General features: G+C 50.5%; 1 protein-coding gene across 7 annotated transcripts in view; it reads left to right on the plus strand.

The window, feature by feature from the left end:
• The window catches only part of TRAF3 (TNF receptor associated factor 3), a 125,615-nt gene extending 112,603 nt beyond the window's left edge, over positions 1-13,012 (plus strand). For all 7 annotated transcript variants that reach the window (XM_064375239.1, XM_064375236.1, XM_064375235.1 and 4 more), the window contains 3 exons: positions 4,540-4,680; positions 10,235-10,409; positions 11,919-13,012. In XM_064375239.1, the coding sequence (XP_064231309.1) occupies positions 4,540-4,680; positions 10,235-10,409; positions 11,919-12,490 (888 nt within the window). In that variant the 3' untranslated portion in view covers positions 12,491-13,012. The remainder of the gene's footprint in view (positions 1-4,539; positions 4,681-10,234; positions 10,410-11,918) is intronic.
• The last annotated feature ends 939 nt before the right edge of the window (positions 13,013-13,951 follow it).

Raw genomic sequence — 13,951 nt, forward strand, 5'->3', positions numbered from 1 at the left:
AGACGGGACCACGTCTGAAAAAGACTCACTTTCCCATGCTGCTCTTCTTTTTTTTTTTTTTTTGAGACAGAGTTTTGCTCCTGTTGCCCAGGCTGGAGTGCAGTGGCACGATCTCGGCTCACCACAACCTCCACCTCCCAGGTTCAAGCGATTCTCCTGCCTCAGCCTCCCAAATAGCTGGGACTACAGGTGCCTACCACCACGCCCGGCTAATTTTTATATTTTTAGTAGAGAAGGGGTTTCGCCATGTTGGCCAGGCTGGTCTCAAATGCCTGACCTCATGATCCTCCCACCTCGGCCTCCCAAACTGCTAGGATTACAGGCATGAGCCACTGTGCCTGGCTGCTTGTTTTTCACTTGAATGCTGGAGCTGAGGTTGAGAAGCAGTGGAAGGATTGGCGTCCCATGCACATGCACACACACAGCAGGACAGTGCTGAGCAGCAGTGAGGCAGAGCTCGTATTCACAGAATCCTGGTGATCTTCCCGTGAGCGTGGAGAATTTGCTCTGAGTTCAATGGCGATTTACCTAAGAATCTTTTTTTCCCTCTTTTTGAAGCTGGACTTTTATTTCTGTCTTTTTAAAATTATAGATCACAAGGCCTCTTATCTCTCATAGATGCTATGTTTCTCACTTAGAAGGTTCTTCCTTTTATTTTAAGAATGGACTTTGTTACCGCTGTGTTAGTTACACAGTAGTTGAGCAGGTCCGCAGCTCATGGTTATCCAGGAGGATGGCCGTGGACTGTGCTGTCACCGGGCAGCCTTCCGGGGCCCAGTCCCTGTGGGGATTCAGCTCCTTCCTTTCCGTTCTGTGCTTTTTTCCCACTGAAAGTGAATGGTTTGCATCATTGGAAACCCCAGGAGAGCAGCCCGCCCACACACAGTGCAGTGGTTTCTCACTCTGTGAATGCCTCACGTGTTTAAGCTGTCTCCAGCCAAGTCACAGTGGAAGCCCCAAGCGCGCAGGATGCGCAGCTGTGCGCTGCCCTCTTGGACGTTGCCAAAGGACTGGTCTGTCCCGGACTCTGTCCATCAGAGCAGAGCCCCTGCCCTGATGTTGGTCCAGCTGAACCTCAGCTGTGCATGTGCTCTGCACGTGCTCGTTGTGCTCACAAGAAGGTGCACGGGGCCCTTCACTAGGTCCAAAAGCAAAGGCTGGACAAAGAGCAGAGAGATTTATGTTTGCTTAAAATGGGAATTTATTTCTTACTATAGAATCATTCAGTTGGAATTTCTTAGGTCATTTCGTTCATCTGTCATAGAAAATAGAATGTTTGAGCTGGTTCAAAAAGACTGATCTAGCCGGGCACAGTGGCTCGTGCCTGTAATCCCAGCTACTTGAGAAGCTGAGGCAGGAAAATCGCTTGAACCCAGGAGGCGGAGGTTGCAGTGAGCTGAGATCACACCACCACACTCCAGCCTGGTGACAGAGCGAGACTCCATCTCAAAAAAAAAGACTGATTCTTACATTCATAGTCAAACTAAAGAAAAACTGTTTTGTAAAATCTGGACTTAGAAACACCCATTTTCTATTTTAAGAAAGCTTACGTGGAGGGGAAATGTAGAGCACCCCCACCAGGGTGGGCTGGAGTCAAGGATGTTCTCAGCGCAGAGTCTCGGACCTCCTGGACGGGTGTTCTGCCGGCCCCTTGGAAACGCACCTGCCAGGTGGACTTTGCTGTGCATTCAGCGTCTCCCTACTAGAAGAGTGGAAGCAGTGAGCTGCGGGACCCAGAAGTTGGGTTCTTTGATTAAAATAAATAAGTAGTTTAAATAAGGGAAGTCCTAAAATGAAAGAAATTGAGTTAGTGTGGCATGATGTGTATTCATCGCTCACACTCAACTGCTTCATTCGTTGGAGGGCAGTGGCGCAATCGAGGCTCACTACAGCCTCGACCTCCCAGGCTCAAGTGATCCTCCCACCCAGCCTCCCCAGTAGCTGGGACTGTAGGTGTTTGCACCACGCCTGGCTAATTTTTGTGTTTTTTGTAGAGATGGGGTTTCGCCATGTTGTCCAGGCTGGTCTTCAATTCTTTGGGCTCAAGTGATCCTCCCGCCTCAGCATCCCAAAGAGCTGGGACTACCGGTGTGAGCCACCACACCTGGCCTATTGACAGTGTTTTGGAGACATTACTGAAATTTTTGTCAAAAGAGTTGGCATCCATGTCATCTTTTTGCAGGGATATGAGAATAAAGAGTCTGCGAATTGTGTCCCGTCTTTGACAGATGGAAATGAGTGAATTGTTACTTTCAGAGGGACACAGACACCATGCGATGCTACTGTGGCCTGCTCCGCATTCTGCAGGTTGATCACTTGTAGGAGTTTGTGGACGGATGAGGCAAGGAAGGAAGGAAAGCTGATTTCTGCTGAGTAAAATCCTAGGAAAGTGAAGTTATATTTTGCCCATGAGACGTTGCAAGTTTTATATTCCTTAGTAAATACATATTTGTTTTCAAATACGACAGTGGGCCGGGCCTGATGGCTCACACCTGTAATCCAAGCACTTTGGAGGCCAAGGCGGGCGAATCACCTGAGGTCGGGAGTTCAAGACCAGCCTGACCAACATGGTGAAACCCCGTCTTAAAAAAAAAAAAATACGATAGTGATTGCTTCAAAAGGTGTCTCTTGACTTGGCCAACTGTGCCAAATATGACCTAAAGGTGGTTATCCTTTAGATGGACAGCATCAGGAGTCAGCTCTTGATCACACCTGGTTTTGTGCCAAGATGCCCTCGGGCCCTCACCTCTGTGACCATTGGTCTCCAGGCGTTGGTGGTTTTAGTGTGCACATCATTGGAGAGGCACACATTGTATCTGGCACAGAGCTTAGGGTCTTCTGGGGTGGAGACCGCCACCCCAACAGGTAGACAGAGAGTAGATGGGAGGTCAAGATGCCCTTTGTAAAAGTTTTGTGAGGAAGAAGGCCTCGTAGGTGTTACCCTTGAACTTTTCATCTTTGAGACCAGGTGTTAATTTTTCTTTGGGAGCTAATTATTTTTCAGAAAGAGATTTCAGAAAGGTCAAAGTTGAGGTGGGAATTGCTCACCCAGCAGGCCCTCCCTTTGGGTAGCGTGGATTGCAGGGGCTCCTCTGTGCTCCCGTGGAAGGATATCCTCAGGTGTCAGCTCTGCCTCTCCATGTTGAGGGTGAACAGGGCTGGTCCCAAGGATGCAGCACCCGTCTAATTTTTTGTATTCTCCTCACGCTCTCTCATTATGTTGGCAGAGCTGTTCAAGCTGCAGGGTGTGGTCCCTGGGTAGATGTGAAATAACTTAGTAAGTTGTGACCAGCATTTTTTAAATTGACAAAGAATAATTGCATATATTTACGGGGTACAGTGTAATGTTTTGATTTTTTATACATATATACACACACACACACTGCAGAATAATTAAATAGAGCTAATTAACATATCCATCACCTCACTTGGTTTAAAATCTGCTCCCCAAGCAGTCTTGAAACACATGTTAACATGAATCACAGTCACCATGCTGTTTGGTGGCTGAAAACGTCCTTCCTTCTGTCCAGCTGAGGCTCTGTGCCCTTTGCCCAGCAGCTCCACAAGCCCACCCCCATCCCCCAGCTCCGCCAGCCCCGGTAACCACTGTTCCCTCCTCCTGTGAGCTTGACTTTTTTAGATCCCGAGTCTAAAGGAGAGCACATAGTGTTTGCCTTTCTGTGCTTGGCTTATTTCGCTCAGCGTAACGTTCTCCAGGGACGAGTATTTTCTTAAATGAAACGGAATAAAAGAAAAAATATCAGTGTGCATCGTAAGTAATTAGGGCAAGTATTGCTTTGTGATAGCTGTTTTCAGGGACGCACACACACTCGGTGGTATCAGTGGGTGACAGATAAGCGTCTCTTTCTGACTATGTTTCCTGGTCTACAATTGAAAAATACTCTGGTAAAAGATTGATTTAGTTTTTAGCAAAAACTTGAAAAAGCATCTCATTTATTCTGATATTCAATCAGCTGCTGCACTTTGCCTCACCCTAATTACTGGAAGAGATTCTGAGAAACACTTTATAGGTTTCTTTATTAAATTAGGACTGGGTGTGGTGGCTTACGCCTCTAATCCCAACCCTTTGAGAGGCTGAGGTAGGAGGATCACTTTTGGCCCGGAGTTTGAGACCAGCTTGGGCAACATAGCAAGACCCCATCTCTACAAAAAATTTTTTTAAAAAAAACCTAACCAGACACGGTGGTGGCATGCACCTGTGGGCCTAGCTGCTCAAGAGGCTGAAGTGGGAGGATCACTTGGGTCCAGGAGGTCAAGGCTGCAGTCAGCTGTGATTGCACCACTGTACGCCAGCCTGGGGACAGAGCAAGACCCTGTCTCTAGAGGGGGAAAAGAAGAAAGAAGGAAAAGTACCAGGACTACCATTTTCTGTGTGAAGGGATTTTTTTCCTTCTGAAACTCTGTCAGTAAGCTAACGGAAGGCCTATATTGTGAAAATTTAATTGGTGTTATTATCATGGTTGTTAATTAATATGAAAACCACTTTTGCTTACATTAATTAAAGAATTTCTTTTTTAGGTTTCCTTGCTGCAGAATGAAAGTGTAGAAAAAAACAAGAGCATACAAAGTTTGCACAATCAGATATGTAGCTTTGAAATTGAAATTGAGAGACAAAAGGAAATGCTTCGAAATAATGAATCCAAAATCCTTCATTTACAGGTAAGAATCTTAGGACTTTGGCCAGATCAAAGGGTAGAGGAGCTTGCCTGTGTTCCCCATTAGGTCTTTCTCAGCGAACTGCTTGAGCTGAGTCCTTGACCTTTGCAAGCAGAAAGCCAGCTGATTTCCCTGGCCTCAGTGAAGCCTCGGAAAAGGCAGTGGGGCTAGCACGGGCCCGGCCTGGGAAGCTGCAGGTGGGTGTTTTCTCACTGCCTTTTCTCTGGAGAGCAAGCCTCCACCCCTCTTCCATGCCTTTGGTCTACTGTTGGAGAAGTAAGACGTGAAGCCTGTGTTTTTAAAATGAGCTGTTTTTATTATTATTTAAGATTTCCTACTGTCCATGAGTAGTTGCTGTGTGCAGTCTCACTTCCTGCAGTGAGGCCTGTGCAGCCCCGCTACCCGGCTGTGAGCTCTCCAGTGACACGCACTCATCTCGGTGGGTTTCACCGCGGAAATCCACACACACCTCCTGAAGAACAAACCAGTGAACCCTTGCCACCCTGAATAGAGGCGATTATATACCTGGGACTGATGAAATGTTGCTCCTCCTGTCTTCTGTCATCACAGCTGTCTATGGGGTACTTGTTAGTTAATAGATTATTGTTTTAGATGCTGTCTGCACATTCACTCGTGTCCTTTTGTGATAGTAATTCCCATGTGTGTCACACACACGTGGAAGAATCACTCATGTCACTGAAGTGCCTGTACTTATGGTGTGTCCCTAGATTATTTGGAACAGAAAATACTAATAGTGCAGAGTCATGGCATCTTTGAGAATGCCTTTTCTCCAATTTTTGACATTGGAGATGAGTCATAATGACTTGAATTGCACAGGAATTTATTAAATTAATTTCATTTGTATTATACTTTGTAGTTACCCAGAGAGAAAAGGAGAAAACACAAAACTTTAGATGGTATTAGCAAAGGCACAAGTCACTAGCACTAAATCAAGCCAAAAAACGTACATCTCTTAAAACACCAAGCCTCCCGCTGGAAGCCCCTGGCATTTTGCTGAGGCCCACCAGTAGTGTGTCAGTCATCAGACTGGCCAAGGTGACTGGTCAGCCCGCTGCTGCAGGGCCCTGGCCACCTGTGGCCCGCCCACACCTGCGCTGCCTGGCAAGCAGCTCTGGGTGTTCACAAGATCGCTGCCGGGTTTGACCTGGGGCTCAGAGACACTGGAAAGGCCGGGGAAATCACTTCCTAAAATGTCCACAACGGAAGGAAGAATGAACAAGTACTGGATTCATTTATAACAAAAAGCTAGAATATATGCAGTGATGTCTAGACGTACCATCCCCAACCTCAGAGATTTCCTCTGCGTTCATCCCTTCAGTCTCCCCCTTCCAGTCAGAGGCATTCTCATTTATTTTCTTTTTTAGTTGAGTTTCATCACTCTACGGTGATTTCTACTTTGACACTTTTGTGATTGAACAAACCAGTGAAGCATAAATCAGAAAGAAAGGGGGAAACCAAGTTGCCAAGTCCAGAGAAGAGAGGATGGAGGGGTGACAGCAGCAGTCAGTGTCCCCTGACCCGTGACGAGCAGACGAGTAGGAGGTGATGGCGGTGCCGGCCTCTTCCCCACGGGAGGCTGGGGTGCGACAGAGAGCAGTTTGTGTTTGGGGAAGGGACTCGACCTGATTCCCTCGAGTGCAGGGATAAGGCCCTGCCTGACAGGTGTAAAACTCCTCTTAGTGTCACCCCTTCCAAACGTGTGGTTTTTTTGAAAGGAGAAATTCAGTTTACCTTTGGAACCACTGTGGGGTTGATGGTCGTTGGCCAGGAGGATCCTGCACTGTCCATTCTCAGGAAATGCTGATTGAAAGCCATCAGATGCTTGGAGGCACTGGCCATGTGGGAGCCATCCCTCTGCTGCTGCAGGCCCCACCCACTCTCTTGAACGGCAGCCCCACCCAGCTGTGCACCTCACTGTTTCATCCTCAGAGCCCTTCAGGTTGACCCAGGAGGGGCTTATCGCAGAATCTGTACTGCAGCCCTGAAAACCTCTGTGACTGGCCACCAGTCACCTTCCCAGCTTTGCCCCACTCCCCGTGCTAAAGTGGACCGGCTCACTGCTCCTTTAGAGGCTCCATGCTCCTGCTCAGATGTCTGTGACTCACGAACCATTGTTCTCCTGCTTCCTTTCCTGGCCAGCCCCAGGCATTCCTCCAGCCATGTTTATGGACCACCTAAGTGATGAGGGCACATGTCACTTGGGGTCTTCTTCTTCCTTGTCTGATTCTCCAGTAGGCCCTAAAGTCCTGGTGACGGTGGGTGTAGGAGTGCAGAAGGCCCGATGGCCTGGCTGTGGTGGGGATGCAGGCCAGGGGGCCAAGGAGTGGAATTCAAGAGTGTGTTTTCTTTTGCTTGACCAGGAAGGATGAGTTCTTAATATTTTACTTAAGGATCCTGTTTTTCTTCATTAAGAAGAGAGCCTAGGCCAGACACAGTGGCTCACACCCATAATTCCAGCATTCTGGGAGGCCAAGGTGGGTGGATCACGAGGTCAGTCGTTCGAGACCACCCTGACCAAGATGGTGAAACCCCATCTCTACTAAAAATACAAAAATTAGCCAGGTGTGGTGGTGGGCGCCTATAATCCCAGCTACTTGGGAGGCTGAAGCAGGAGAATTGCTTAAACCTGGAAGGTGGAGGTTGCAGTGAGCAAAGATTGCGCCACTGCACTCCAGCCTGGGCAACAGAGTGCAACTCTGTCAAAAAAAAGAAGACAGCCTAAGTGCGAGCGTGACCCAGGCTTATGGTGTCAGTGGACTAGACGAGCTGGTGCTTCTTGCAGTCAGGGGGTCTGCAGGGCACACGCGAGCAGCACGTGCTAGGACAGAAGGCAGGGACATCCGTGCACGCGGCCCTCACTCAGGCTACCAGCACTGCCGGGCTTCTCACAGTGCCAGGCTTGTGTGCCACGATCCCGGGGGCCTGAACGTGGGGCATCGCAGCAGCTGATGCGGGTGCAGCCCTGGCACACAGCTGCGTGAGGCTCACATGCTGACGCTCCCTGAAGGCAAACCTTCTGATCTGGATGGTTGACGTGGAGTACACTCTGCGCTCTTCAGCTCTGTGTCAGAGTCATTTCTCTGTAGAATTCCACACCTGCACTTGAGGTTTATTTTTATAGAAACTGCAGTGACTGAGTATAGACCGCTCTTCAAGGATGAAATCACGTTTACTGCGTTTTAGAGAACCCTTGATGTTGGCTCTGCATTCTGCTTTGAAACGGTGCCATTGATACAGATGAAGGGCCTGTTTTAAAAATAGCCTGTGTTCCCTGGCTGCTCGTGGTAACGCCTTCTGTTTAGTCGTGCCTGGTCTGGGCATGCAGTGCACCTGTGTTGCATGTTTTCGACTCGGGGCCCCTGCTGTGCTGGGGAGTCCTCGCTGGAGACTCCCTGTTCTGTGCTCGAGTTCAGGTGCTCCCTTGTGTGGCCTTGTGTGGTACCATCCCGGGGAGGAGTGGCTCAGTGCCGTCCCCCTCTTAACCTCAAGGGCCTGAAGCTCAGCGTGAGGCGCCGCTTGTCCTGGACCACCCTGTCTGTGACTCATGCTTCATTTCGGGATTTGCTAAGTTACGAAGGGCATCTCTCAGACCTCTGTGGATCAGGTTTTCATTAACTTTCCCCTGCATCTCCCGATCACCCACGCCAGCTCAGTGCATGGTATCGGAAGGCAGAGGTGCAAGAGGCTCCCAGCGCTCACTAGAGGAGCCGGGTGATGGTGCAAGAGGCTCGCGGCGCTCACCAGAGGAGCCGGGTGATGGTGCAAGAGGCTCCCGGCGCTCACCAGAGGAGCCGGGTGATAGTGCAGGAGGCTCCCAGCGCTCACTAGAGGAGCCGGGTGATGGTGCAAGAGGCTCGCGGCGCTCACCAGAGGAGCCGGGTGATGGTGCAAGAGGCTCGCGGCGCTCACCAGAGGAGCCAGGTGATAGTGCAGGAGGCTCCCGGTGCTCACCAGAGGAGCCGGGTGATTTGGATGTTCAGTGTTGTCCCTGGTATCGTCCCCCAGCAAGTAGACTTGGCGAGCTAGTTAAATATCCTTCTGACCATGTGTAATAGATTAAAATAAAGGGACAGTGATGTGGAAAGAGGTATTCTTTAGAGAAATTATCTTTACGTTTTTTTTTTTTGAGATGGCATCTCGCACTGTCGCCCAGGCTGTGGTGCAGTGGTGTGATCTTGGCTCACTGCAATCTCAACCTCCTGGGTTCAAGCAATTCTCCTGCCTCAGCCTCCCGAGTAGCTGGGACTACAGGCGTGCACCACCATGCCCAGCTAATTTTTTTTGTATTTTTAGTAGAGATAGGGTTTCACCATGTTGGGCAGGATGGTCTCGATCTCCTGACCTTGTGATCCATCCGCCTCGGCCTCCCAAAGTGCTGGGATTACAGGCGTGAGCCACCGCACCCAGTCAAAATTATCCTTCCTTTTTAGAGGTTAACTAACCTCAGGTTTCTTGAAAAGAATAGGAAGAGTAACACTGCTTTTATGCCCAAAATGTAACCCAAACCTGTCATGTTTGTCTCTTCGTGTTTAATAACAGCCAGCAAAGGTGCTAAAACCTAGATGTTTAAAAATAGACTTCCAAAAGGAGAAGTGAATTCAGAGGGCCCCTGGGGCCCACCCCATGAGCACCCGGTGTCGCCCACAGCTTGCGAGGCGGCTCAGTCATTCCACAGCTGCGTTGAGCATTCAGCTCCAGCCACACAAGCTCTATTTCAAAATGCACATCCTTTTTCAAAGTGAAAACCCTTTAAGTCCCTGGCTTCATCTGATAGGTGGACACCCCAGCCCCTTAACACAGACTAGGCCACCAGGGCGGAGCACAGCTCTCACCCCTCCAGGTGGTGACAAATAGGAGCGGTCTGTGTGCTTTGGGGAAAGGGCTTTCTGAATTAGTTTAGTGAAGTAGCATAAAATCAGGCCTGGCTGCTGGCAGACATGTGTGCGTGGCAGGGTTTCTGCGTTTCTGCCTCTCTCGCTTGGGACTGGCAGTGTAAGTGTGGAGCTGGCGGGGGAAGACCCCTGAGTGAGGAGCCAGTAGGGGAAGACCCCTGCTTCTGCAACATTGGCACACTGAGTTTCACCCAGGTCCTGAGGGACCCACCTTGGGGCTGTTTCCTGCCACCAGCCAGATGGGAGGGGTCTGAGGATTAGGAGTCTTCTCCTGGGACCCTGGGGTCATTCTGGGGCAGAAGCACAGCCCTGCCCCAGACAGCGGAGACCTCTGCCCAGTCACTTAGGTTTCCCGATGGTTCTCTGTTGACAAAGCAGACTGGATGTAGTGGAGCCTCCAGTGGTCTTCTTCCATCTGGCTTCACATCACCTCCAGTGCTCCCTGCCAGCACAGGCACTTGTTCCCAGGGAGTGCCCAGGAGGGCCGACGCAGAGCCCACCTGGAGTCACAGCACGGGTGGCAGGCCTCGTGCGGGGGCCTCTGCGGCTGTTCTGCTCCTAGCCCATCTGTATTTGATAGGAGGTGGCCCAGCATCTTCCGAGTCCTAACTGTATTTTGCTTTTTGACACCTTTGGTTTGGAAGCGAGTGATAGACAGCCAAGCAGAGAAACTGAAGGAGCTCGACAAGGAGATCCGGCCCTTCCGGCAGAACTGGGAGGAAGCAGACAGCATGAAGAGCAGCGTGGAGTCCCTCCAGAACCGCGTGACCGAGTTGGAGAGCGTGGACAAGAGTGCGGGGCAGGTGGCTCGGAACACAGGTGAGGCGGGGGCCGGGCTGGGCCGGGCTGCAGCGTGCATCCGGCCCCAGGCGAGAGCTGCAGCGGGCCGTGGGATGAGTCTGCATTAGGTGCATGTGCCTTAGGATCGTTCTTTCTAGTTACGGGAAACACGCAGAGCTGCGATGCCTTTCCTGCTGAGAGTTCCCCGGCAAAGACAGAAACGTTTCCCACGTAGCCTGGTCCCCTCCGAGTGAGGCCTGATGTGGGGTAGGGAGTGGGGGCAGCTGCAGCCACGGGAAGCTTCGGAGGCTTCCCCAGAGAGACCGGCTGCAGGGGGGCCCCGCAGGACAGGCCCGAGTGCAGACGCCGCAGGCAAGGGTCGGGACCTGCTGGTCAGGATGCCCCATACCCGACTCCTAAGGGCTGAGCAGAGGCAGAAGCCCCACTGCGCTCTGCCATCATGTTTCTGATCCACAAGCAGATGTGGGCCTGTGGCTTTGGGGCCTGAAAGAGTGTTGTGAATATTTACATGAAAAGGATTAATGGCAGAAAGGAACATGGATTACCATGGCGTGTGTGGGGCTGGATTAAGCAGGTAGAGGATGGCGTTGGAGAAGAGAAGGGAGCAGCTTCGCCTCCGAGAGAGCAGAGGCCACCTGTGGGCGCTGAGGCCAGAGGGAGGGGTGGGGATAACACGGCTGTCTCCAGCCCCCAAGGGCTCCCACCAGTGGGCTTCTCAGGACACCACGGTGGAGACATAGTGTGCTGTCTTGGACCCTGCAGTGAGGTGTCCTATGACAAACGGGCAGGTCACCCACCCAGGGCATCCCCTCCCAGCAGGCTGTGCCCGGTAAAGTGTCCAACCAGACAGAACTGTGGGCATGAGAGCTGTGGTAGAAGCGGGACAGGGACCTGGGCTCTCCCCTGGGAGGTAAGACAGATGTGGCCTCAGGGCATCTGTCTACACAGCTTTGCTGGTGTCACCCCGGTAGCCACAGTGATTTTTATATTGTTGCTTAATTCAGACAGTGGTGTGACTGGGCGTGGTGATGTGGCCTTTAGTCCCAGTGCTTTAGGAGGCTGAGGTGGGAGGATTGCTTGAGCTCAGGATTTTAATGCCAGCCTGGGCAACAGAGCGAGACCTTGCCTCTTTAAAAATTAAAAAATGGGCCAGGTACGGTGGTTCACGCCTGTAATTGCAGCACTTTGAGAGACTGAGGCAGGCGGATCACCTGAGGTCAGGAGTTCGAGACCAGCCTGGCCAACATGGTGAAACCCCGTCTCTATGAAAAATACAAAATTTAGCCATGCGTGGTGATGGGCACCTGTAATCCCAGCTGCTCAGGAGGCTGAGGCAGGAGAATTGCTTGAACCATGGAGGCAGAGGTTGCAGTGAGCCAAGATGGCTCCAGCCTGGGCGATAGAGCAAGACTCTGTCTCAAAAAAAAACGTATGAAATAAAATAAAAAGTGCTGGTGTGGCTTTGCTTTTCTAACCCTTCTGACGTTCACCTGTCTTACTCGCCAAATCCCTCCTCGCCTGTGGCAGGCCTGCTGGAGTCCCAGCTGAGCCGGCACGACCAGATGCTGAGCGTGCACGACATCCGCCTGGCCGACATGGACCTGCGCTTCCAGGTCCTGGAGACCGCCAGCTACAACGGCGTGCTCATCTGGAAGATTCGCGACTACAAGCGGCGGAAGCAGGAGGCCGTCATGGGGAAGACCCTGTCCCTCTACAGCCAGCCTTTCTACACTGGCTACTTTGGCTACAAGATGTGTGCCAGGGTCTACCTGAATGGGGACGGGATGGGGAAGGGGACGCACTTGTCGCTGTTTTTTGTCATCATGCGTGGAGAATATGATGCCCTGCTTCCTTGGCCGTTTAAGCAGAAAGTGACACTCATGTTGATGGATCAGGGGTCCTCTCGGCGTCACCTGGGAGACGCATTCAAGCCCGACCCCAACAGCAGCAGCTTCAAGAAGCCCACCGGAGAGATGAACATCGCCTCTGGCTGCCCGGTCTTTGTGGCCCAAACTGTTCTAGAAAATGGGACATATATTAAAGATGATACAATTTTTATTAAAGTCATAGTGGATACTTCGGATCTGCCCGATCCCTGACGAGTAGCTGGGGAGGTGGATTTAGCAGAAGGCAACTCCTCTGGGGGATTTGAACCGGTCTGTCTTCACCGAGGTCCTCGAGCTCAGAAAAGGACCTTGTGGGACGGAGGAAGCAGCAGAAGGCGGACGCGCGCCGGCAGGAGGAGCCACGCGTGAGCACACCCAACACGTTTTCTAATAGACTAGCCACACTTCACTCTGAAGAATAATTTATCCTTCAACGAGATAAATATTGCTGTCAGAGAAGGTTTTCATTTTCATTTTTAAAGATCTAGTTAATTAAGGTGGAAAACATATATGCTAAAGAAAAGAAACATGATTTTCTTCCTTAAACTTGAACACCAAACACACACACACACACACACCACACACACACACACACGTGGGCAAAGCTGGACATGTCAGCATGTTAAGTAAAAGGAGAATTTATGAAATAGTAATGCAATTCTGATATCTTCTTTCTAAAATTCAAGAGTGCAATCTTGTTTCAAATACAGTATATTGTCTATTTTTAAGGCCTCATCTGGTCTCTGTTTTAATAATTTGTTTGTCAGAAGACCCTGAAGTATACATAGGTCTTTTTTTTTGAAAGTCTCTAAATTCAGAATCATTTTTTAATTTAAAGTTCTACAAATAATTGTTACCGCAAACATTTTATTTTAAAACATTGATAGACTGATATTTCTTGGAAGAAAATATAAAATATCAAACACTGGTTATCACTTGTGATAGGAAAGAGAATATTCAACCTGTTGTTATTTCTCGTTAGAAATGTAAACCTTCAATATCTGTCGTAGTTAATGACACGACTTCACAATTCTGAACGGAGCCTCGCTCATGGATGCTGTGCATCATTTTCAGATTTACAATTGTTTTCACCCTAAAATAGGGCATCCGTTGAACTTTGGAGTTCTAAACAAAATCCTGTAGGTGTCTGGCTTCTGCCCCATGTGTTTGGACGAGCTCTCTGTTGCTGACAGCACCGGCCTTCGGTCTCCACATCAGGGGTGGGCAGGGGGCTGCTGGGGGAGGCTGCGGCACGTTTCTCCATCCCGTCATCTTGCTGCGTGCCGGCGGTGGCCTCTGAAAGCAACCTTGTGGGTAGAGCTGGTGACGTACGGTACATGTGCCTTAGATGTGACATGCTGCTTCTCCACCCTGGGTTTGCGTTGAGCATAATTCTAGAAAGTGCTAGTTTAACCAGACTTTTCTCTCCACCACTAGATCTTTGTCTCTGCAAGGGCCCTCAGACACCTCCGCACCTGCTGAGGGGAGGCCGGCCTCCACCGTCGGCTTCTGGAGCCTCCGCTGCTTAATAACCACAGATTCCAAATCTCTAGGCCCCACGAGCGAGCCGCCTGGTCCCACCCCAAGGGAGGCAGGTGTGGAACAGAAGCCGAGCCTCTCCGTGTCCCCACCAGGGCCGTGGGCGCCCCACAGCCCGAAGCAGAACCCTCTGAG

The sequence above is a fragment of the Aotus nancymaae genome, unplaced genomic scaffold (genome assembly GCF_030222135.1).
Source record: "Aotus nancymaae isolate 86718 unplaced genomic scaffold, 86718_ANA_hifiasm-v0.15.2.pri h1tg000011l, whole genome shotgun sequence".
Classification (NCBI taxonomy): domain Eukaryota; kingdom Metazoa; phylum Chordata; class Mammalia; order Primates; family Aotidae; genus Aotus; species Aotus nancymaae.